This window comes from Garra rufa, chromosome 14 (genome assembly GCF_049309525.1).
Source record: "Garra rufa chromosome 14, GarRuf1.0, whole genome shotgun sequence".
NCBI classification, from domain to species: domain Eukaryota; kingdom Metazoa; phylum Chordata; class Actinopteri; order Cypriniformes; family Cyprinidae; genus Garra; species Garra rufa.
In genome coordinates, this window is record NC_133374.1 from 26,760,710 (window position 1) to 26,786,879 (window position 26,170).

General features: G+C 35.3%; 1 protein-coding gene across 3 annotated transcripts in view; it reads right to left on the bottom strand.

Annotated features, from left to right (window-relative positions):
• snx19b (sorting nexin 19b) overlaps positions 1-24,125 on the bottom strand; it is a 50,025-nt gene extending 25,900 nt beyond the window's left edge. The window contains exons 1-10 of one of the 3 annotated variants that reach the window (XM_073817588.1): positions 24,010-24,125; positions 22,068-22,193; positions 19,871-21,452; positions 17,025-17,163; positions 16,842-16,942; positions 16,608-16,727; positions 16,402-16,523; positions 16,223-16,316; positions 15,899-16,082; positions 12,733-12,862 (exon numbers count right to left, since the gene is read on the bottom strand). In XM_073817588.1, coding sequence (XP_073673689.1) covers positions 12,733-12,862; positions 15,899-16,082; positions 16,223-16,316; positions 16,402-16,523; positions 16,608-16,727; positions 16,842-16,942; positions 17,025-17,163; positions 19,871-21,433 — 2,453 coding nt within the window. In that variant the 5' untranslated portion in view covers positions 21,434-21,452; positions 22,068-22,193; positions 24,010-24,125. Of the gene's footprint in view, positions 1-12,732; positions 12,863-15,898; positions 16,083-16,222; positions 16,317-16,401; positions 16,524-16,607; positions 16,728-16,841; positions 16,943-17,024; positions 17,164-19,870; positions 21,453-21,974; positions 22,194-24,009 lie in introns of all 3 variants that reach the window. The other 2 variants (XM_073817587.1, XM_073817586.1) reach the window with 2 other exon arrangements.
• Between the last annotated feature and the right edge of the window lie 2,045 nt (positions 24,126-26,170).

Below are 26,170 nucleotides of genomic sequence, written 5' to 3' on the forward strand. Positions count from 1 at the left end.
GACTATATATCTCACAATTGCGAATTTATGTCTCAGAAATTCTCAATTTCAAGTTTATACCACGTAATTCTGACTTTATATCATGCAATTCTGACTTAATATCTCGCAACTGTGAGTTTAAATTACGCAATTCTGAGAAAAAAGTCAGAATTGTGAGTTTATATCTCACAATTCTCAGGAAAAAAAAGTCAAAATTGGGAGTTTATATCTCACAATTCTGACTTTATATTTTGCAATTCTGACTATATCTCATGGTTGCGAGTTTATGTCTTGCAATTCTGAGTTTATATCTCAATTCTGAGAAAAAAAAGTCTGAATTCCAAGTGTATGACTTTATATTTTGCAATTTTGACTTTATATCTCACAACTGTGAGTCTATATCTCTTAATTCCGAGTTTGTATCTCAATTGCAAGTGTATATCACACAATTCTGACTTTATATCTTGCAATTTTGACTAAATATTTTACAATTGCGAGTTTATATTACGCAATTCTGACGCAAAAGTCATAATTGGGAGTTTATATCTCACAATTCTCACTTTATATCTCACAATTGTGAGTTCACATCACTCATTTTTGAGAAAAAAAAGTCAGAGAAGCTAGATGTAAACTCGCAATTGCGATAAAATAGGCAGAATTGTGAGATTAAAAAGTGGCAAGTACTTTTTTATTTATTTTTTATTCAGTGGCGGAAACATAAAGGGTGGTACATTAAAAATTTTGAAGGTTCAGAGTTTGTAAGATTGTTTTAATGCTTTTGAAAGAATGCTCACTAAAGCTGCATTTAGTTGCTCAAGAATCCAGTGAAAACAATAGCACAGTCAAATATTTTCACAAATTAAAATAAATGTAATTTACTCTTAAGATGTCAAATCTGCTTGTGATAATCTACCTTCATGCAAGGTTCAGATCCAACTCTAATCAAACACACCTGAGCCGGATAATCAAGGTCTTTAAGTTCCTTCGAAAATTACAGGCAGGTGTGTTAGTGCTGGAGCAAGAATCAGTCCAACACGTTATACAAGAACAGACGGTTCACGTGTTTGTCTCAGGAGTTACATTAAGTCAAAGGTTTCACAGTCATTTCCGAGCAGCGGGCTAAAGTTAGTGATCAATATGATGGTTAAAATTCCCGATCATAGTTAACATACCACTGCTGTTATTACAGGCGTATGTTTAAAAATAATTCTCATCAGCCGACAGAGCGATATAACCGTAACTATCTTTATGTCTAGTAGCTGTATAAGAATAAGTCTGACTGTCCTGAAGTGATGATTGATTTATTGCTAAATTACATCTAGGTCCTTTTGATTTCATTCTGCGCCAAACACAAAAAGGCACGCCTGACTGTAGCAGAATGTGTAAATTTCCATTTGGAAATGGCTTTTCTTTCTGGATAATTAGGCAAACAAAGACATCCGGTCCGGTGCTAGAAGAACCGCAGACGTCGGATAAGTAAACTAATTCTTTCCCTCAGATGATGTCCGATGTGTCTGTTTGCACCGAGGCATGAGCAGCAGTTGGCTCATGTTTCTGTCTCACTTGCTTCCACAAGATCACATGCTGCCATTTGAACAGGACCTGTCGGGCATGTTTCTATTTGGAGTGTCATTACACGCATTCTGTCATCTAATGTCTGAGCCAGTTTGTATGTGGCAGGTGTAATGTCTTAATAGACTGATTTTAAGCAAAGTTCTCATTAAAATAATTGAGTGCTGTATGTGAATATTTTGTGGAAAAACTGAACTTATCTTTTAGGAGGTGCTTAACCTTCAAAAAAATAATGGTTGTCTGCCTCACAAAATAAAAATGCTAAATCATTTTTCTAACAATAACGTAACAGGGTGCAAAACATACCAAAACCAGAACTGGAAAAGATTATAAAGAAATGTATAAAATCCAAAAATCCAAAACATTTATCTTTTCACCTTGAGTCCCGGAAAACCTTTTCAGCAAAGAAACAATTTAAATGTTTAATTCTGCTTAATTGTGCCAAAACTTCTGCAGGTCATTAACAAAAAAAACAATATTACGTAAACTAGTGTTACTAAAATTCAAATTGCACCTCTATTATGGCTAAACCCACATGTGCCATTAATTTGTAGAGTGTATAAACGAACAGAAACATGTTTTTGTGTACATTCTTCCAGGGGAAAAAAAAAAATAATAATAATAATGGGAAATTGCCCAAGAATTTGTCCATTTTTTTTGGAAGTAATGTTAATGTTTTTAACAAGTAAAGCCTGTAAACACTATACAGATGTGCACAATTTTTACCACAAAAATTGGCAGCAGTGTTAATCTTCCCAAATATAAAACAAAATCTTTATGTAAATATGCCTCCATAAGGTCTACAAAGTGACTCTACAGTTACATACTAAAGGTCAATGCACTTATGTGTCTCTAGTTTGTTAGTAACAACACATTCTTGAAGCACCAAACCTTTTCAGATGCCAGTGATAGTGTTCAAGTAAATTAGTAGCGATTTTCTCAGCAACTGTAGATGTAAACTGCAGATCTTATGACAGATTCTCAAAACCGTTTCTCAAACAGTTTTTTTGTTTGTTTCTTAAACAGTTATTTTAAAAAAAGGGATGTCAAATTGATTAATTACAATTAATGTGTGTGTATATGTGTGTACAATGTATACATATAAATATACACAGTACACACACATATATTATGTAAAAAATCAACTTTTATTTTGGATGTGATTAATCATGATGAATCGATTAATCAAGATTAATCGCATCGACAGTAAAAGTTTGTGTTTTTTAGATATGCATATAAATTACACAGTACACATACATACAGTCAAGCCCGAATATATTCATACCCCTGGCAAATTCTGACTTAAAGTTACTTTTATTCAACCAGCAAGTTTTTTTTTTGACCGGAAATGACACAGGCTTCTCGCAAAAGATAATAAGACGATGTACGAGAGGCATCATTGTGGAAAAAAATATTTCTCAGCTTTTGATTACATTTGAACAAAAAGTGTCATGTCCAAAATTATTCATACCCTTTGCAAACTGTCACAGTCTATGGGAAAATCCAAAGTTCTATACCATTCCAAATAGTCCAAGCTGTTCTAAAGCAGCCTAATTACCCTGATTCATTGGGAACAGCTGTTTTAATCAACTCAACAGGTGAAAAACAGAAGCTCTCTGCTGTTGGTTTGTGGACAGTCATGGCTAAGACAAAGGAGCTCACTGAGGACCAACGGCTGCGCATTGTGGCTGCTCACAAGTCAGGAAAGGGCTATAAGACCATATCTAAATGTTTTGAAGTCCCAGTGGCTACAGTGCAAAGTATTATTAAAAAATACAAGACGTTCCACACTGTGAAAAATCTCAGAGGACATGGTCGGAAGCCAAAAGTGACACCTGTGCTGGCCAGGAGGATAGTGAGAGAGGTAAAGAAGAATCCAAGGATCACCACCAAGGCCATCCTGATGAATCTGGGCTCTGCTGGTGGCAACATCTCAAGGCAGACAGTCCAACGGACACTGCACACCGCTGGGTTCCACAGACGCAGACCAAGGAGGACAACACTTCTCCAGATAAAGGCACACAAAAGCCTGTTTGGCCTTTGCAAATGCTCATCTGGACAAAGAAGAAGACTTCTGGTCTTCTGTTTTATTGTCAGATGAAACAAAAATTGAATTGTTTGGCCACAATCATGTAGCCTTCATTTGGCGTAAAAAGTAGAAGCCTTCAACCCTAAGAACACCATCCCCACTGTCAAACATGGTGGTGGGAACCTAATGTTTTGGGGGGTGTTTTTCAGCCGGTGGACCAGGGAACCTAATCACAGTAAACAGCACAGCACCACGAAAAAGGAGCAATACATCAAAATTCTCAACAACAACATCAGGCAGTCTGCAGAGAAACTTGGCCTTGGGCACCAGTGGACATTTCAGCATGACAGCGACCCAAAACACACAGCAAAAGTGGTGAAGAAATGGTTAGCAGACAAAACATTAACGTTTTGCAGTGGCCCAGCCAGAGTCCTGACTTAAATCCAATTGAGAATCTGTGGAGGGAGCTAAAGATCAGGGTGATGGCAAGGAGACCCTCCAACCTGAAAGAGTTGGAGCTCATCGCTAAAGATGAATGGGCAAAAATACCAGTGGAGACATGCAAAAAGCTGGTCAGCAATTATAGGAAGCGTTTGATTGCTGTAATAGCCAATAAAGGCGTTTCTATTGATTATTGAGAAGGGTATGAATAATTTTGGACATGCCACTTTTTGTTCAAATGTAAATAAAAGAGGAGTAATATTTAATTCCACAATGATGCCTCCTATTAGCTTATTGACTTTTGGGAGAAGCCTGTGTCATTTCCGGTCAAAAAAAAAAAACCTTGCTGGTTGAATAAAAGTAACCTTAAGTCAGAATTTGCCAGGGGTATGAATAATGTCAGGCTTGACTGAACATATTATGTAAACACAAACTTATTTTGGATCCGATTAAATTTTGATGAATCGATTAATCGCATCGACAATAAAGGTCTGTTTTTTTAGATATGTATATAAATTACACAGTACACACATATTATGTAAACACAAACTTATTTTGAATGCGATTAATCTTTATAAATATATAAAAAAGGCTTTCAGAATCAGCCCATTTGCTTGTAAAACATCTGCAATTAGAATCAGCCATGATCGGCACATTACTAAAAATAAATTGGGTGCTCCTATATTTTTTTTGTGCTCGAACTTTTTTACATTTCAAGCCCTGCTATGCCTTAGGACAGCATGAAACCTACAAAAAATATATAAACAAATAACATAGAGAATTATGATAATAACGGTTATTCTCCCTGTGCCATTTTTTTATATTTCAAGTGTTGCATGTGTTTTTCTCCTGTAGCTTTTTTTTTTTTTAACTAAGAAAGCATTAATTTTTCATTAAGTTTAGTAAAATCATTTAGTCTTAGGTGGGATAGGTATTTTTGGGAGGGGGGGCGCCAGATTTTTTTTAAAGGTTTAAAGGGGGGCGCGACCAAAAAAGTTTGAGAACCACTGGATTAATCGAATAAAAGTTTGTGTTATTTAGACATGCATATAAATATACAAAGTACACACACACACGCGTATTATGTAAACACAAACTTTTATTTTGGGTGCGATTTGTGATAATCATATCCAAAATAGTTTTGTTTACATAATATCTGTGCGCACTATGTATATGTATATATACACACACACACACACACATGTAAATATTAGGGGTGGAACGGTTCTCGGTAAAGAAATCAAACCGTACAGTTCTCTATCCATAGTAAGGCACGCACTAGGACCACGGTTAAACTTAAATCTCACAACGCATCTGTAAAACAGTATGGTTTGTTATAAATAACAATATGTAAAACAAACAGGGTTCGGCTAATGTATGTTTCTGTTGATGAATGAGCTCAGGACAGTTGGACATTGCAGTGGATCAGAGGTTTAAAAAAAAAAAAAAAAAAAAGATAGAAATACTTTTCAGTTTCTTGCACAGACCAATTGTTTGGTGTGTTAAGACCTCAATGTATCGCCATGAGCCGAAGGGTTTAATTTGGTTTTGTCTGTTTATGTATTTTTGACTCTCAAAGCCGTGGATCCCATTTACTGCCATTATATGACTGACAGACTGCAACGGTTTGAGTTAAAAATCTTCGTTTGTGTTCTACTGAAGAAACAAAGTCACCTACATCTTGGATGCCATGGGGGCAAGCAGATAAACATCAAATTTTCATTTTTGGGTGAACTATCCCTTTAAGCTTTGCCAGTATAAATATTTAAGAGCCAGAGGACGTGATGCACCTGATGAGTCAATTTAACAGGATAATTTGTTCAGATATTAGTTCTAAAAAAACAAGCTCTGCAAAGAGAAATGCCCCACTAGAAAAGGTCATCCTTGACATACCTGTATGAATTGATATTGACTAAACCTCCATTGCACTTAACTGATTGCAACAAGAGGGAGCTTGTTTCATCCAAAGAACTGAAGATGGCAACAGCTTCAATATCAGCACAATCCAAACAGTAGAAATAATGAGAAGATGAAGGTTTTTTGGGTTATAGTTCCAGGCCAGCATGAGGAATACGATTATGCAGCACGCTTTTCCATCTAAAGACAAAAAACGTGTCCTGATACCACCGCTGTGTGGTTTGAAACACTGTGGGAGACATTCTGAGACGCTCTCCTTCAAAGACATGAAGATAACTCAACAATGCAATGCAATGCAAAACAAAACGTTTGTTCAATCAAAACACCCCACACAGTCTAAGCGGTTGAATGTCTATTTTGAGCTCAATAATTACACTGTCAATCTAAAGTCATAGCGACTAAACACAAGCAAATGTGAGGGAATGATGCCAAGATGACGTGGTGACTGCTAGGGGTTTCTGCGCTGGTACTGCATGATCTCAAACTAATTTTTTGTGAACAAAATAAAAATATGTTTAGGCAAAAACACAACATCAAGTCAAAGTTAGTCAATCCAGAACTTCTGCATGATGTTTTCCCTAAATCTTTTAAGCACAAATCCCCACAGCTAATTTCACTGCTCAGCTTAAACATGCAGTCATCTGTCCAGAAAAGGTTAGACTCTATGGATTCGGTTCAGAAGTCAGAAAAACTATAGTTTGATCCGGTCACGACAAACAGTAGTGCTTTCTATCAAGATATGCTATCCGACTTATTTTGCAATGCAGATTGGAAAGTGGAAGCAGTTATAAACACCAGCAACCACGTGAAGTTACAGAGTCACCAAAAAGTTAACTGAAGAGTTTCAAACTTCCACTGTTATAATATCAGCACAAAAACTGTGCGGTGCAAGCTTCATGGAATGGGTTTCAATGGCCACATAGCTGCATGTAAGCCTCACATCACCAAGTACAATTGCAATTGATTTTGGACTATCGTCTCGATCACGTTTACACACTCGCATGATGTTGCTGTGCTACATGGTCACGAAAACTTATTGTTTGCACATATTTAAGCATTGTAGTTTAAAAACAAGTGATTTTAAGCCATTGAAACGCAATTATCAGCGAAAGTAAACTTATTTTGCTATATGCACACTGTCTGAGAGACTTGCGCATGTGAAGACTGTGCTCATAGAGTTATTTTGCTGCTTTAAAGGCCTTGAACGGTTAAATACATACACTTGTATGTGTCAAAATGCCCATCTTTGCAAGCATCCTTGTAAACACAGTAATTTAGGTCTTAAGTGAAAGCAAACAGCTCAGAAAGAAAACACATGTAACAGTATACTGGATCTGGGGAGCTCTTAAAGTGACAGCAGTCTAATATTCCTGCAATCTGTCATTCATGTTAATCAAACAACAAAAAAGAGAAAATCTCTCACTGCTCTTGACTAAATCATAGGGATGTAACAATATCAAAATATAACGATACGATCATACGATATGAAATCTACGGTACAATATTTATTGCGATATTTTAAAAAAAGACAATTGAAAATTTTTAAAGTTAAATTGTTCTATCTAATGCACTTTGAGAGCTCTGACCCATGTTCCTAACTATAAGAAAACTTCAGTCAAAAAAGAGTCAGTGAATTCTGATCTTGTGAAATATATTTTAAAATCTACACTTTTTGGCCGGAAGGCCTATTGTTTCATATTGTCATGTGACCACGATAATATCGAGGTCAATAACAGTTTTGTTATTGCAATATCACAATATTTATAATATCGTTACGTCCCTACTAAATATACATTTTAAAAAGAAGGAATAAGAATTTACAAAGTGATGAATATGAGGTTTTTTTTTACATTTGATACTTTATAGAATATATGTAGCATTTCTAATTTGTTCTACTGTATTTTTTTGTAATATTGATTGTAATTAGTTTCTTATTTGTATTTAATCGCTGTTTACTTGTCTTCAAGTATTTCAATTACTTGTATTTTTTTATTTGGGCTAGAAGTAGTTTTTTGTGACATTGACACTGGTGACAAGAATTATGAAATTTCTATGGTATCAAAAATGTTGATAAATAACTAAAATAACTATACTGTAATATATTTTGTTACTGGGAAATACAATTACTCATATTGTGATATAGACCAATTCAGTGTTTGCAAACAGTAATGATTTTTGTGGGTGGAGCTTATCTGGTTGCACAAAATTACGGTTTTCAAGTGGCAGTTAAAAATTTAAAAAAATAAAAAAAGATAAATTTGAGTTTACATTTCAATATTCTGACTTTATTCTCACAATTCCAAGAATAAATCTCACAATTCTGATAAGAAAAAACAACTCGTCATTCCTTTTTTTCCCCTTGGCTCTGGCTTTTTTCCCCTGAGATTTGACAAACTCACTACTGTTGAGTTAAATCAAGTTATAAAGTCCAAACTAGGAGATATAAACTTGCATTTGTGAGAAAAAAGTCAGAATTGTGAGATAATTTAACTATTGCATCATTCACCTTTGTTGTATTCTAATTTTAGTACCGTTATTGCAAACGCTGTCATTGTTATTATTTATATTAGGCAGTTTGTTCTGGGTTGGTTGGGGAGGGTTTAAAGGATTAGTTCACTTCCAGAACAAAAATTTACAAATAATGTGCTCACCCCCTTATCATCCAAGATATTCAGGTCTTTCTTTATTCAGTTGTAAAGAAATTATGTTAAGTAAATTATGTAATCCTTTAAGAACGTAAAAAATACAGTTTCTGTACAAATAATAGTATTTGTCTTTGGAATAAAAATAAAGTGAAAAAAAAATAATTGAGAGATAAAATAAATTAATGTTATGTAAAATGTTAATAGTAATAAGTTTAAATATTATGTCAGGCTGTAACTGTATGGTTAATACAATGTGTCCTCTGTGAACAGCATATGTGAATATTATGTAGACAATAGACATATTGTTTAAAGGGGTCATCGGATGCCCATTTTCCACAAGTTCATATGATTCTTTAGGGTCTTAATGAAAAGTCTCTAATATACTTTGGTTAAAAATTCTCAATAGTAGTGTAAAAAAAACAACCTTTTACTTTGTCAAAATCAGCTCTGCAAAATATCAGCTCATTTTATCGCATGGGCCCTTTAAATGCAATGAGCTCTGCTCGCACCGCCCCTCTCTGCTGAGGGATTACGAGCCGTACTGTTTACTTTAGCCGCGTTTATCGGCAAAACTTTCCAACAAGCACATTATTAAGAAAAGGCCATTTGCAAAGATGCATAAAAACCCTTCTACTCACTTCTGCTGTGGGTGAAGCTGCATCACAAATTATTCACACGAACATAGACGCATATGTAGATTGGGATCGGCCCTCTGCCTCTTAAGCGGCTCAGATGTCGGGAGTAAATGACTACTGCTATGTTCATTATTACATCCAACAACAGAACACTTCAATCGCTCAATTAGAGTCTTCCTCTGCACCTGAGTCACACAATAGCGATCATATTCGGACTGTTTCATCTCGGTGAGGACAGGTCTAAGGTAAGACAATCATGTCAATCAACTGTGTTTCATCACAACGACAAGAAGCTGAGAATGAGCTGATTTTAAAAAAGGGATATTACTTTTAAAGATTAAAAAATACCACTGGGTGGATTTTTATCAGTGTAGGGTGGTTGTGTACACATACTACCAACACACATTAATGTTCAAACAACATGTAAAAGTTAGTTTTGCATCCGATGACCCCTTTAAATCAAATTTATGCTTTGAAAGTACAGTAATTATAGCAGTTTTCATCCATAGTCTGTCCGTTTAAACTTCAAAAGACATCTTTGCATTCCAAAGGCATCAAAAGGCACAAAATAGTTTTTTTTTTTTTTTCTTATTCCATGGATTTTACCCTTTTCACTGTTGTTACCAGTGTTTTCTGCCACCAGTATGCACACGCAGCTGCAAGTGATGTAACTGTGACGTCTACTACGATTTGGTCTATAAGATTTCGGTCATATCACCACCCCTAGGACGTTGTTGTCCCCTGTGATCGACCACAATATCCTTGTACTGAAAAAGGTCGAAGACCCCTGGTTTAGAGCAAAATGAAGATTAAATGGTTCTACAGCCTGCAAAATAGTGGATAGGGGGAAAAGCACCATTGTGAACATTTCAAACATATTGCACTGATCTGCTTGAACCCACAAAAGACACACGTTTGAGACACAGGGTCCGTCCAAAGGCCTCACTTCAGCTTTCCCGTCCGATGGCTGTTAGCCATCAGCTAAACATGGCAGGAAGCCGGTCAGCAAGCAGGTGTTTAATACACAGCCTCACAAACGAGTCATTTGAAATGGCTAGACATCACAACACGAGGATCTGTAAAACAGATGCGCACGGAGCAGAGGGTTTGCGTGTGCTATTTAATGCGAGGCCTGACCTTTCAGCATGAATCCTCGAGGACGGATGAGATGATTTCAAAGAAACCAAGCACAAGGTTTATAGCACAAGGTTTCGGTAACCTCTCTGCATTAGAAAGGTATTACTGTGCCACAGGATAAATTTGCACTGCACAGACATGCGGTCATCGCTAAACAAAGTAGTACTTTAATTAAAGCAGAGCAGAAAGCTTCAACAACATGCTGAAACTGAAGGTGGCTCAGCGGGACGTCCCATGACTGTTATTAACTCCAAGAGAAGTGGAGGAGAGGATGGGGGAAAGCCGCCTGTTGACAGCTTTAAAACACACAGTTCTCACTTCCTACATCAAGTTGTCATCGGTCTCCACTGCAGAACTTGTTTAATAAAGTATTTATATTCATGGTTAAAAATAAGAATGATCGCGCAATTGTACAGCAGTTTGGAGAGGGAATGAGTGATGCCTTCAGTGACACCTCATTGAGGCAATCCATCTGTCGGCCGTGTCTGTCTTTAGGCCCTGTTGAGCCTCGAAGGATTATTTATACTCTACGATTCAAAAGTTTGAGGTCAGGATTTCTCAATGTTTTTGAAAAAAAAAAAAGTCTTAACAATGCTGCCTTATTTGATCAAAAATCAGCAAAAAAGTTATATTGTAAAATAGATTTGCAGTGTAAAATAACACTTATTTATGTGATGCAAAGCTGAATTTTTACCATCATCACTCTTCAGTGTCGCATGATTCTTCAGAAATCATTCTGCTTATTTTCTGCTCACACTGCAAAGCATGCTTTTCTTACTTAGATTTTTTGTCTTTTCCAGCCAAAATATTGAGTAACAATTATTTTCTTGTTTTCAGAAAAAAAAAAAAAAGTCAAAATTAAGTGAGTTTTTCCTTAGAACAAGCAAAATAATCTGCCAATGGGGTAAGAAAATTATTAATTATTTTCTTACTCCATTGGCAGATTATTTCAAGCAAAAACACTTCATTTTGACTTGTTTTCAGAAAAAAAACATGACAGTAATTTTGGCTGGAAACAAGACAAGTAAGAAAAGCATTTTTTGCAGTGCAAGAAATATTTATTATTATCGTCAATGTTGAAAACAATTGTGCTGCTTAATATTTTTGTGGAAAACTTAATTCATCATGATTCCTTGATGAATAGAAATAAAAAAAAATGCATTTATTAAAACAGAAAATTATAATATATTATAATATTATAAATTGTAATTTAATTAATACAATTAATAATTATAACTATTGTTATCATAAATAAATTATAAAAATACTGAAACTTTTAATTAATGCATTTTTGCAGAATAAAAATGTGACCCTGGACCACAAATCCAGTCATAAGGGATTTGAAACTGAAACTGAGATACATCTTTCCATGGATGTATGGTTTGTTAGGATAGGACAATATTTGACTGAGATCACCTTTAATGTTGTCCAAATTAAGTTCTTAGCAATGCATATTACTAATCAAAAATTACATTTTGATATATTTATAGTAGAAAATTTACAAAATAACTTCATAGAACATGATTTTTACTTAATAACCTAATTATTTTTTGGCATATAATATATAATTTTGAATCAATGCAATGTATTGTTGGCTATTGCTACAAATATACCCATGCTACTTAAGACTAATATTTGTGACCCTGGACCACAAAACCAATCTTACTGACCCCAAACCTTTTCAAACATTACTGAAAACTGAAGTCATACTAGTCCAGCATATCCAAATTGTTTTCAGACAATGCAACGAATGCTCTACAGCAACTTTTTAAAAACATAAATCAACATATATTAATAATTTAAAAAAAATGTACACTGAATGAGCCTGTGTTTCTGATCTATGAAGTGAAAGATCTAGTAAAAAGGCTCCCCTCAAGACAATTATCAAGGCCTAAAGCAATGCCAATCCTTTTCCAGTCATGATACAAATGTTGTAGTAGTCAAAATCTATAAAGTAGACAAGATTTCAGCCAATAAATCTGCGCTACCCGATCTGCACAAACAAAACTTCAAGAAATGTCCTACTTTTTATTTCATGCAATTATGCATTTTAAATTTATAGATGTGGTGCAGATTTATGGCATTTACTAAGTTGAAAACACCACTTCTTTCCACATCGGAGATGAGAGATGTATTGGGCAACGTCTCTAAAATCTCTCAGCTGCTGATTAAAGAAAGCAGAAAGACTATAAAAATAAAGGCATTTTCTTCTTTTGCTCAGCAGGGATGAACTGTCTGTGCACTAATACTGCTAAAAACACGTTTGATTGATTCTCCATAGTAAAAAAAAAAACATCAACAGTGTAATTTAAATTGGAGATGTATGGAGTATGTGAATCTGGATTGAATTTAAAAGGTATCATTAGAATGGACGCACCTTTCTATAAGGGTCCCAAACAGCAGTCTGATGGTCTTCTGGATGTTCTCTGTGCAGAGCCAGCTCCAGTGATCCTTCATGAGCACACACAGGATATTCAGGGCCTGGTCAGATAGAGCCATCTCACTAGCTGTGTACAAACACACAGATACACACACAATATAAAGACATTATTCACAGCTGGAAAAGACTATAAGGAACATTAGTCAGAAATGTGTTTGTAAAATGATTTCCAGAATGACTGAATAAAAGCACAGCATGTTCCATGTCCACGAGTACAGCTAAAATACAAAATATGAACACGCACAGATCTAATCACTGACATGTTTTTATAATATGGAACATGAAATGGCTTTGTTTATTTTTACTTGCACAGAACTATGAGAGCTGGTTTTTGTCAATGCAAAGGGGTATTCTGGATCATTATGAAAGTACAATGCTGCCCTCTAGAGTTAACTTATGTAGTATTACAGATAAATCATACTTACCTAACACTCATAAAAATAAAAAAATAGCTATTTAAGATTTCATGAAGAACCTTTAACGTCCTTTAACACTTTTAATTGCACAAAAGGTTCTTTATAGTGGAAACTTCTTCAGATTATTTTTAGTTCTTTACACTAATAAAAAATCCAACACACCTTTCTGTGATTTTTAATGAGCTGGTTAAAGGGATAGTTCATCCAAAAATGAAAATTCTGTCTTTGATCACTCACTCTCATGTCGTTTCAAACCCGTAAGACCTTTGTTCATCTTCAGAACACAAATTAAGATGCAGTTAAAAGTCAAAAGTTTACTTACACCTTGCAGAATCTGCAAAATGTTAGTTATTTTAACCAAAATAACAGGGATCATACAAAATGCATGTTATTTTTTATTTAGTACTGACTTGAATAAGATATTTCACATAAAAGACATTTACATACACTGCAAAAAAAAGCTTATCTTACTTAGTGTTTTTGTCTCGTTTCTAGTCAAAATATCCAAAAAAAAAAAAATGTATAAATTAAGATGCATTTATTAGATATGCACAATGACATAAGATATGTAGTCTTTTTTAAGCAAAATGCACTTAATTTAGGTTTTTTTTTTCCTGGAAACAAGTAAAATTATCTGCCAGTGGGGTAAGTAAAATATTCTTAAATCAAGGGTATTTTACTTACCCCACTGGGAGATTATTTTACTTATTTTAAGCAAACTGCTCTTGATTTAGTTTTTTTCCCTGGTAACAAGACTAAATATCTTATGTCATTTTGCTTATCTAGTAAATGCATCTTAATTTAAGAATGTTTAGATATTTTGACTAGAAACAAGACAAAAACACTATGATGGAGAGCAGATGCAATGTATAGTCCACAAGAGAAAATAATAGTTGAATTTATAAAAATTACCCCGTTCAAAGGTTTACATACACTTGATTCTTAATACTGTGTTGTTAGCTGAAAGATCCACAGCAGTTTTTTTTTTTTTAGTGATAGTTGTTCATGAGTCCCTTGTTTGTGCCTTTTTGTGTATTTGAACCCTTCCCACCAAGACTAAGATGCTTTTGAGATCCATCTTTTCCCACTAAAGACAGCTGAGGGACTCAACTATTACAGAAGGTTCAACCACTCACTGATGCTCCAGAAGGAAACACAATGCATTTAGAGTCAGGGGGTGAAAACTTCAGGGTAAATTTAACTTATTTTGTCTTCTGGGGAAAATTTAAGTATCTTCTGTAGCTTCTGAGGGCGGTACTAAATGAAAAAAAAAATGATATTTAGGCAAAATAAGAAAAATGGACATATCTTCATTCTGTTCATAAGTTTAGGACCCCTGGCTCTTAATGCACAATTTTTCCTTCTGGAGCATCAATTAGCATTTGAACTTTCTGTAATAGTTGCATATGAGTCCCTCAGGTGTCCTCAGTGTGAAAAGATGGATCTTAAAACCATACAATCATCGTTGGAAAGTGTTCAAATACACAAAAATGCTGATAAACCAAAGAATTTGAGGGACCTGAAGGATTTTTCTAAAGAACAGCTGGTAGTTTAACTGTTCAGGACAAACAAGGGACTCAAGAACATCTATCACTAAACAAAAAAAAAATAAACACAGTTGTGGATCATTCAGGTACCCTTCATTAAGAATGAAGGGTATGTAAACTTTTGGACAGGGTGATTTTTATAAATATAACTATTTTCTCTTGTGGACTATATGTAAATGTCTTTTATCTGAAATATCTCATTCAGGTCAGTACCAAATAAAAAATAACATGCATTTTGTATAATCCCAATTGTATTATCCAATTTGGATAAAATAATTAACATTTTGCAGATTCTGTAAGGTGTATGTAAACTTTTGACTTCACCTGTATTTTTGATGAAATCCAAGAGCTTTCTAACTCTGCATAGACAGCAACACAACTGACACTTTCAAGGCCCAGAAAGGTAGTAAGGACATCATTAAAATAGTCCATGTGACATCAATTATTCAACCTTAATGTTATGAAGCTACGAAGACTGACACGGAAGACAAGTATTCACTGAATATAGTCGTTATTTTTGTCTTCTTTGTACACAAAAAGTATTTTCGTAGCTTCAAAAATTAAGGTTAAACCACTGATGTCACATGGACTATTTTAACGATGTCCTAACTACCTTTCTGGGCCTTGGACGTGGAAGTTGCGTTGCTGTCTATGCAGGGTCATAAAGCTCTCGGATTTCATCAAAAATATCTTCACTTGTGTTCTGAAGATGAACAAAGGTCTTACAGGTTTGGAAAAACATGAGGGTGAGTAATTAATGACAACATTTTCATTTTTGAGTAAACTATCCCATTAACCAGCTCATTAAAAAACAGAACGCAGAGTTTTGTTTGATCTGGATCGTAGCTGAACATTACAAAAAGGTAGACCTCCAGTAACAGGATAGAACACCCCCGTTCCTATAATTTCTGACTAAGGTCATGCTTTTCCATGCTAAAATGGCAACCAGAGCTCTAAAAGTGAAGTGAAAGCCTCATATGCTGTAAGTGGTTCATATGACTTGTACACCAAATTCAAAATTGTTCTCCTCCAGTGAGCCATTTTCACAAGAACAGCTGTGATTGGATAATTACGTCATTGAGTTGAACTCATGTATTAATATAACATTTACAATTATTTCTCTTACGCAAGAGTCATTACCAGAATCACTGAAGGCGGGTGCATCCTGTAGCTGTGCTCTGGCACACGGGCATGTTTTCATATCCCATTTAGGTCCTGGGCCTGCACTTCTCTCCGCATCAGCATCAAATCCTGCTTTAACATCTAAACGCTCCTTCTCTGAGATGAATCCCTCCAGCTCATTCAACGAGAAGCCACTGAAAACCTACAACAACAATAACAAAAGCAATGCATATTCCCTGTATTGCAGATCAAAGGGAAAATGAACAAAAGCAATTTTCCATTTCTCATTTGCTTTCTTATGGTGCATTGGAAAAGACTTGATTAATGATGACTGCTACTTACAGAGCTGCTTTCATCAAAGCTGTAAAACACTTTGGGTTTCATGTCAGACACGTTGAGAGCAGGGGCAATCTTACTAGAGAACCTCATTCTAGACCTACAAATGAAACAGAGAGAAACGTGTATTAGTCACACAGGAAATGATTCATAAAAGCAGTAAACAAGCAGCTCTCCTGGCATACTTGGATTTCTTATCAGTGGACAGTTTCCCATCAGGATCTGCGTCAACTTCATCAGTGGGACTCTGTGGTTCTGAACGAGGGAAGGCCGTCTTCAGAGTGTCCACTATAGCGTTGACTACAATCTGCCAAGTCACATTATGTCATAAAAAGGTATTTTTATGTGAAGTGTTTGAGTTAAAATGTACAATATGCTTTTTGAAAAGTACCTTGTCTATGCGTGAAACAATGAAGGGTTTCTTCACAAAGGCGATTCTTGCGTCAGTGTTTAGAGCGAGAAATTCTTGCATTTCTTCACTGTTGGCCGTTTCAGGAATGGCACAAAGTTGCTGTAATAAAAGAACAAGAATAAACATTTAAAAGAAGTTGTATGTACTGGAATACTAACATTAAATATATTCAGGTTTATATAATATTTAAAAAATTATATTCGAAGAACATACTCTAAGGAATGTTTCCAAAAGACCTTTCCTGGCCTCGACTTTGTCACTGTCCATGTTTCCAAATGGAAGCTCGGGAAATATTTTCTTTGGTCCTTTCACGTCTACAGTTAACAGAACAAGACAGCCAATAAAACAGTGTTTTGGAAAGCCTTGAAACTGACAGGACTAATATGCTCTGCTCACTTTTAAGAATCTTGCGTAATTCTGGTTTCTCCTCCAAACGAGTCTGAAGGTTAAGGAATTCGCTGTAGCGTCGGTTGACGGTGTGATAGGCCATGGGCTGCAAAGATTCAGGGTTCTCAGTGTCCATGGCTGTCTCATACTGCAAGACAAACACATCATTATAAACTAACCATATTATAATGAGGAATTGCTAAGCTCCGCCCCCTTGGTTTCATTACTAAAACTTTACACAACATCATATGTGACCCTGGACCACAAAACCAGTCTTAAGTCGCTGGGGTATATTTGTAGCAATAGCCAAAAATACATTGCATGGGTCAAAATTTTTGATTTTTCTTTTATGCCAAAAATCATTAAGAAATTAAGTAAAGTTCATGTTCCATGAAGATTTTTTGTAAAATTCCTACTGTAAACATATCAAAATGTAATTTTTGATTTGTAATATGCATTGTTAAGAACCTAATTTGGACAACTTTAAAGGTGATTTTCTCCGTCTTTTTTATTTTTTTTGCATCCTCAGATTTCTGATTTCAAATAGATGTATCTCAGTCAAATATTGCCCTATCCTAACAAACCATACATCAATAGAAAGCTTATTTATTGAGCTTTCATATGATGTATAAATCTAAGTTTTGTCAAATTTAACCTTATGACTGGTTTTGTGGTCCAGGGTCACATATATATGAACGAATTGGAGATTTTCATGAATAGTGTGATTTTTCCCTACAATGTGGCTATAACTTAATAAATATGACTCTTGGGTGGGCTCAAATAAAATGTGACATTGCGAAGCATTTGTATTTGTCAGATTTTCTTTAAAGAAACTGTTAAATTAGACAAAAACATGATTAAAAACTAAAATTACAGTCGCGGAACTCCAGAGATGGACCTGGATTAAAAATCTGAAACACTGAAATTAAACCTAAAATCAATAGTTCTTTTTTTTTTCCATCAAAACAATATTTAAAACTATTAAGTAACATTATTAACTATTATTAAACATGTTAATTGTAAAAAAATATATATTTTCTTATAGCCAATATACAATTAATGTACACTATTAAAATTCTATACAGAATTGTGTATATTAATATAAAATAAAAATTTATACAATTTAATATACAAATCTAAAATAAAAACTAAAATCAATAGGTTTAAATGTTTCACATGAATTTATGCAGAGAAACATTATAATGTAAAGTATGAAAAATGGAAATTCTGATAATAAACTAATAATATAAAATTTTAATTGCTCCACTCCAGAGATGGACCAGTATTAAACTTTTGTCAAATATAATAAAATAAAACACTTTAAAAAAATCAATAGTTTTATAGTAAAACATTATTTAAAGCTATTAAGTAACATATTATTTACTAATAAACTATAATTAATAAAAATTAATTTTCTTATAATTATATATATATATATATATATATATATATATATATATATATATATATATATATATATATATATAATTACAAATATTACAATTTATTTTCTTATAGCCAAAATACAATAAGTGTACACTATTTAATTCTATACAGTGTTGTGTAAATTAATAAAAAATAAATCCTACAAACTATTTTTTTTATGTTTTCACATGAATTTAGGCCGCAAAACATTATAATGTACAGTATGAAAAATGGAAATTCTGAATATATCAATATAACTAATAATTTACCGATATCAATATGAAACAATTAATATACAAATTTTAAAATTCCATCCAGAGATGGACCGGTTTTGAAATTCTGTGAAATATTATAATTATTTTTTATGTCTGACAACTGAAAAATCCTCAATATTATTAAAAACTTCAATTATTAAAAATGCATTTTCTTGTAGCCAATTTACAATAAGTGTACACTATTAAAATTATATACAGTATTGTGTAAATTAATAAAAAATAAATCCTACAAAGCAAAATAAATAGTTTTAAATGTTTCAGATGAATTTAGGTAGTGAAATATTATAATGTACAGCAAGAAAACAAACTTTTTGAATATATTATTATAACTCAAAATATACTGATATCAATCTGAAAAAAAAAAAAATATAATAATTTAAAAATTTTAATCAATGCACTCCAGAGATGGAGATTTATTCTGTCAAATATAATAATTATTTTTATGTCTGACAACTGAAAAATGCTCAATATTAAAATTCTATACAATATTGTCTAAATTCATAAAAAAAATTAAAAACACTCAAAATAAAACTAGTCAATAGGTTTTTTTTTTTACTAAAAACAATATTAAAAAACTATTAAGTAACATTATTATTTATTATTAAAACTATAATTATTAAAATACATTTGTGTAAATAAAGTGTACACTATTAAAATTCTATACAGCATTGTGTAAATTATTTTTTTTTTAAAACCTACAAACTAAAATCAATTGTTTTAAATGTTTCGAATGAATTTAGACAGACAACTGAAAAATGTTCGATATTAAAATTTCGTACAATATTGTCTAAACTCAATGAAACAACAACAATGAAATTAAAACTAAAATCAATAGTTTTTTTTATTAAAACAATATTTAAAGTTATTAAGTAACATTATTATTAAGTAAAAATGTATTTTATTATAGCGATATACAATAAGTGTACATTATTAAAATTAGTATTTTAGTATTTAGTATAAATTTACTAAAAATTACATTTAACAATGAAACTGTTCATGTTTAGAAGGCGAACTTAAAGTAAGTGCTAAATAATGATGAATCTACATGTAAAAAAAAAAAAATAGGAAAAATATTTAAAATTTTGGTCAATTTTGGTCAACTTAAACCTTATTTTTCAGTTTTCTTTCCACAGAGAAAAGTAAGCACCAATTCACCTTCACAGTGTAGAGAGTGTAGGGATGTGAGCCAGTGCCTCGGTGCTCCTTGGCAGTGATGGTTCCAGTGATACGGAGGTTCTGGATAATGACCGGACCCTCTGGGCTGCTGAGGGGCTCGAAGTTGAAAGTTGCCATGGACGCTATCCCAGCTGATGAAGAAGCCTGGATGGGTGTAGTCAAAGCCAGCTCACTGGGGTTCACCAGCCCTGGCTGATATGCACTCGCATTACTCTTCTCCAACGGCTGGAGAGTGCAAAAACTTGATGACTCTTCCTCGGTCACTGATACCTCCTTCTCTGTCGCATTGGTGTAAGTCGGAAGCTCATCCTCGAGATCCAACACAGCGTCAATTGGAGTGGTACATTCGGTAAGTCTTTCCACAAGGGTTTCCTCTGATCCATTCAGAACCAGCGATTCTAGAGAGCTCCGCTTGAAGTCCGTCAAAGGAGATTCCAAATCAGAGTCGGTTTCTTGATAGAACGGATTGGGCTTGCCGAGTCTCAGATAATCCCTGGGGTTGAAACCCAATGGAAACGGTTTGGTCGACCGTGGTTCGTCTTCCTCCAGATTGTGTGGAGAATAAAGCTCAGTGGAGTCAATAACATCATAAGCTGCGAGTTCAGGCGTTGGGGCCTCTGTTGCTGTGGGGGTCTCTGGGGTGACTTTCAGGGTCAGAACGCAAGGAATTTCAAGCTCTTGCGGTGTATTTTCTTGAGGAGATACAACTTGTTGTGGAGCTTGTACTTCTACTGGTTCTGGTTCTGGAGCTGGTTCACTGGATTGACTGAAGATGCTTACAATCAACATGTTTAGCCAGTCTGGATCAGAAAGTTTTGCGATTAAAGGCAGAAGAACGTTGCATGTTATGAGTTCGCCCACCACAAATCGACCTGTTCGGGTTTCTAAATGTGGAGGAGGTACAAGAACATGGAGAAGCAGATCTACAATGGCCCGTACGTAGTTTACCTCAACAGCAGAGCTCTGAAGAGCGGGATGAAGAGGGCAGAGTTTGCTGTATGCCTCCCAGAGATCTCCATCTTTGCCCACCTCTTGATGTTTAACAGCTTCCAAATAACACTGAAGGTGGCATCCAGATAGGTCTAAAACTCTTTGGGATAAGGCTTTCCTGTCAACTCCTGCCGCTCGGCCCTTCAGCTCCAACGCCATTGAGATCATGGCATTGTGAACCTCATCCTCAAACTCGTTTTCTCTGGAAATGGTGCTGTACCACGAAGTGACGAAGTCACGTATGATCTTGGCGACTGTCTTCTGGATCTCGTCTTCCAGTTGTCGCTCGCTCTCTACAGTATGCGGGATCTCCTCCAGCCTAACAAAGCGCTCCAGGTGAACAATGCTGTCTGAGTCTAGGACAGCCTGGGAACCAAGCCAACCACCTAAAACCACTAAGAGGCTTGTGAAGACGCAGAGGAGCCAAACGTTGACCAGCAGGTGGAACAAGACCAACCAGGCCAGCAGCGCCCCAAAACCAAGCAACCTCCTCTGGACCAAAAACTCAGACAAGCCCCAGGGGCTCATGTTGAGACGCTCAGGCTGAGACATTGCAGAGGTTTACATGCTCCTGTGAAGGAAAAAGGAAACAGACCAACAAACACTGAGACATTTCTTTAAAAAAACATCTTCTGTTTACCTGATCTCATTTCACAAACGCAAAATACATACCAATAAGTACATATCACTGCAGTTTCCAACAGAAATGAACACTAGAGGCGGTAAAACAGCAAGCACTTGTAATCGTTTTCGTACACAGTTATGATTACAGCTCCATATGTTTTGCTTCCCAGACATAACAAGCTTGCACGGTAGATCAGCCGGCACGGAATTAGACTGAGGATGCAGAATCTTTGTGTACGAATCTGACTCACGATGAAAGAGCTGAAAGATGAGAAATCAAGCTAAAAATGCAGGCTTGTGATTGCGTTTTTACATCACATTCACTTTTGTTAATAATATCGGGTAGGTTTAGGTGTAGTGCAGATGGCGCATTATTTTTAAAACGTTATGGAGCAATAGAGTTATAGCAATACTCAACGGACATTTTAAGTCACAACTGCGGTGAAATGTAACATCAGATAAAACATACCATATGTACGTTCATCTGCTCCAAGGAAAAAAACAAACACCTTTTTAGCGCCACTCAGTGGACATTTCACATCGAATATGTCAGGAAACGTACATGGCACTATGTATTTTACATCTTGCAAAAAAGTTCCCACAGGTTTGTTTTCGTCATGAGATCAGGTTGCACTTTCCACAGAAGAAAGCAGCTGGTTTTGGTAGAACATGAGGGATGACCACTGATCTGGAATAGAGATATATATCAGGGATAATGGTTTGTTAATTTTTGGGTGAACCGTTTCTTTCAGAATTAGTTCATTAAAGAAGTTCACTTACACTTTCCTAATAAATTTACTCACCCCCTTTCTCTCTTCAGTCGCAAAGAAATTAAGGTTTTTGAGGAAAACATTCCAGGAGATTTCTCCATATAGTGGACTTCAATGGGGATCAGCGGGTTGAAGGTCCAAATTGCAGTTTCAAAGCAGCTTCAAAGGACTCTATACGATCCCAGCCGAGGAATAAGGGTCTTGTCTAGCGAAACGATCATTCATTTTCTGAAAAAAAATGTTTGTCTTGCACTTGCTCGACTTCATGCATTACATAATCACGTTGGAAAAGTTATGCGCAGTTAGTTCTTCGTGTGTGTATTTTGGTTAAAAATGGTAGTGTAGGGTGAAAAACTTTTTTTGCACGTTTGCTTTCTAAAAGCTGGGTCGGTACTTCATTGAGCTAGTGTAAGATGATCATTTGTAGTTAAAAAGTATATAAATTTGTATTTTTCTTAGAAAATGACTTATTGTATCGCTACTGTAGATAAGACCCTTAGATCCCTTTGAAACTGCAGTTTGGACCTTCAACACGCTGATCCCCATTGGAGTCCACTATATGGAGAAAACTCCTGGAATGTTTTTCTCAAAAACCTTAAAGGAGTAGTTCTCTTTCAGAACAAAAATTTACAGATAATGTACTCACCCCCTTGTCATCTAAGATGTTCATGTCTTTCTTTCTTCAGTTGTAAGGAAATTATGTTTTTTGAGGAAAACGTTTCAGTTTGAACTTCCAAAATGCAGCTTCAAATGGCTCTAAACGATCACAGCCGAGGAAAGACGGGTCTTATTTAGCAAAACGATGGGTTATTTTCTAAAAAAAAAAAAAAAAAATTACAATTAATATACTTTTTAACCTCAAATGCTCGTCTTGTCTAGCTCTGTGTGTACTCTGTTTAGAGATTAAAAAGTATATAAATTGTAAATGTTTTTAGAAAATAACCGATTATTTCGCTAGATAAGACCTTTCTTTCTCAGCTGGGATCATTTAGAGCCCTTTGAAGCTGCATTTTGGAAGTTCAAACTAAGGGGCACCATAGAAGTCCATTATATGGAGAGAAATCCTGAAACGTTTTCCTCAAAAAACATATTTTCTTTATAACTGAAGAAAGAAAGACATGAACATCTTGGATGACAAGGGGGTGAGTACATTATCTGTACATTTTTGTTCTGAAAGTGAACTACTCCTTTAATTTCTTTTCGACTGAAGAAAGTAAGACATGAACATCTTTGATGACATGGGAGTGAGTAAATTATCAGAAAATGTTCATTCTGGAAGTGAACTGTTCTTAAAAACCAAATAGATAGACTAATGTTTGAACGTTGTTTCTAATAAAACTGTGGTAGACAGCAGCCACCACTGTCATCAAAATAAGAAACTATACAATTACATAAACGACACAAAAATGACTAGAGTAATGAGTAATGACTGCCTTCAGATGAAAATGTGGTTACCATGACAGTTGTTTATAAGCGGCGGCTAATGTGTAGTGTGCAGATATCGATTTGCTATCAAATTTACTTGAATACTGTAAATACATATTATTAAAACACAAACGCTCAAGCTTAACAGAAAAGACTAGTTTTACTAATCCAGACATCATGACTCCATCTGTATATAATGACGTTGCTGTATGTTTTGATGGGTATCAAGCTGTCGTTTCGTAATTCGTAAAAAAAGAAACTCATATCACCGTGAAAGATTACTAAATTAAAATATTTGAATGAACTTACCTTAACGGCATATGTAATGAATGCAAGGGGCAAATTTGGAGTATAACCAATTCATGTTTAGATGCCGACTCAAACGGCCTTGCAGTGTTTTGACAGCTTCTTCCTCGTCATCTCCGCCTCAGATGATGAACTGCATTCAGCGATTTGTCGCCATCTAGAGATCATACACATCCCTGCAGCGACCTCCTACACAACACAGCCTGACGGGTAAGCGCATGATATCATCAAACGACGTGCACTTTCACTGTAATTTTTCCAAACAATGAAAGTTAAAGAGAGAGGGTCATTCAGGCTCACATTTCCATTACCCTCTCCCCAGTCTTCCTCCAGACTCTGGCACCTTGATTTCCGAATGACATGCAAAATTTGCTTTCATCCGAAAAAAGTACTTTGGACCACTGTGTTTTATCAAGGGCAGGGTCAATGCAGCTAGCTATCAGGAGATTTTGGAGCACTTCATGCTTCCATCTGCTGAAAAGCTTTATGGAGATGAAGATTTCATTTTTCAGCACGACCTGGCACCTGCTCACAGTGCCAAAACCACTGGTAAATGGTTTATTGACCATGGTATCACTGTGCTCAGTTGGCCTGCCAACTCTCCTGACCTGAACCCCATAGAGAATCTGTGGGATATTGTGAAGAGAAAGTTGAGAGACGCAAGACCCAACACTTTGGATGAGCTTAAGGCCGCTATCGAAGCATCCTGGGCCTCCATAACACCTCAGCAGTGCCACAGGCTGATTGCCTCCATGCCACGCCGCATTGAAGCAGTCATTTCTGCAAAAGGATTCCCGACCAAGTATTGAGTGCATAACTGAACATAATTATTTGAAGGTCGACTTTTTTTTGTATTAAAAACACTTTTCTTTTATTGGTCGGATGAAATATGCTAATTTTTTTAGATAGGAATTTTGGGTTTTCATGAGCTGTATGCCAAAATCATCAATATTAAAACAATAAAAGGCTTGAACTACTTCAGTTGTGTGTAATGAATCTAAAATATATGAAAGTCTAATGTTTATCAGTACATTACAGAAAATAACGAACTTTATCACAATATGCTAATTTTTGAGAAGGACCTGTACACCTTGCAGAATCTGCGAAATGTTAATTAATTTACCGAAATAAAAGGGATCGTACAAAATGCATGTTATTTTGTATTTAGTACTTACCTGAATAAGATATTTCACATAAAAGACGTTTACATATAATCGAACTGCTCGCTGTTCTTCAGAAAAATCCTTCAGGTCCACCAAATTCTTTCGTTTTTCAACATTTTTGTGTATTTAAACCCTTTCCAACAATGACTGTATGATTGTGAGATCCATCTTTTCACACTGAGGACAACTGAGGAACTCATATGCAACTATTACAGAAGGTTCAAACACTCACTGATGCTCCAGAAGGAAAACCCACGCATTAAAGGAACACTCCACTTTTTTTGGAAATAGGCTCATTCTCCAACTCTCCCGAGTTAATAAGTTGAGTTTTACCGTTTTGAAATCCATTCAGCCGTTTTCCTGTTCTGGCGATATCACTTTTAGCATAGCTTAGCATATTTCATTGAAAATGACCAACGAGTTTCGATATTTTTCCTATTTAAAACTTGACTCTTCTGTAGTTATATCGTGTACTAAGACCGGCTGAAAATGTAAAGCTGCGATTTTCTAGGCCGAGAAGATTAGGAACTACACTCCCATTCCGGCGTAATAGTCAAGGAAGTTTGCTGCCGTAATATGGACGCAGCAGGCGGAGTAATATCACGCAGCGCCTGAAATTAGTTCCCAGCTAGTTTAGCATTTGCACATGCTGTGTGATATTACTGCGCCTGCTTCGGCCATATTACGGCAGCAAACTTCCTTGACTATTACGCCGGGAATATAAAACGGCTGAATGGATTTCAAAACGGTAAAACTCAACTTATTAACTCGGGGGGAGTTGGAGAATGAGCCTATTTCCAAAAAAAAGTGGAGTGTTCCTTTAAGAGCCGGGGGCTGAAAACTTTTGAAACAAAACCAAAAAAATTTGAACATCAGGGTAAATTTTACTTTTTTTCTCTCTTTTGGGAAACATGTATTTTCTGTTGCATCTGAAGAGCAATACTAAATGAAATATATATATATATATATTTAGTCAAAATAAGTAAAATGTACGCATCCAC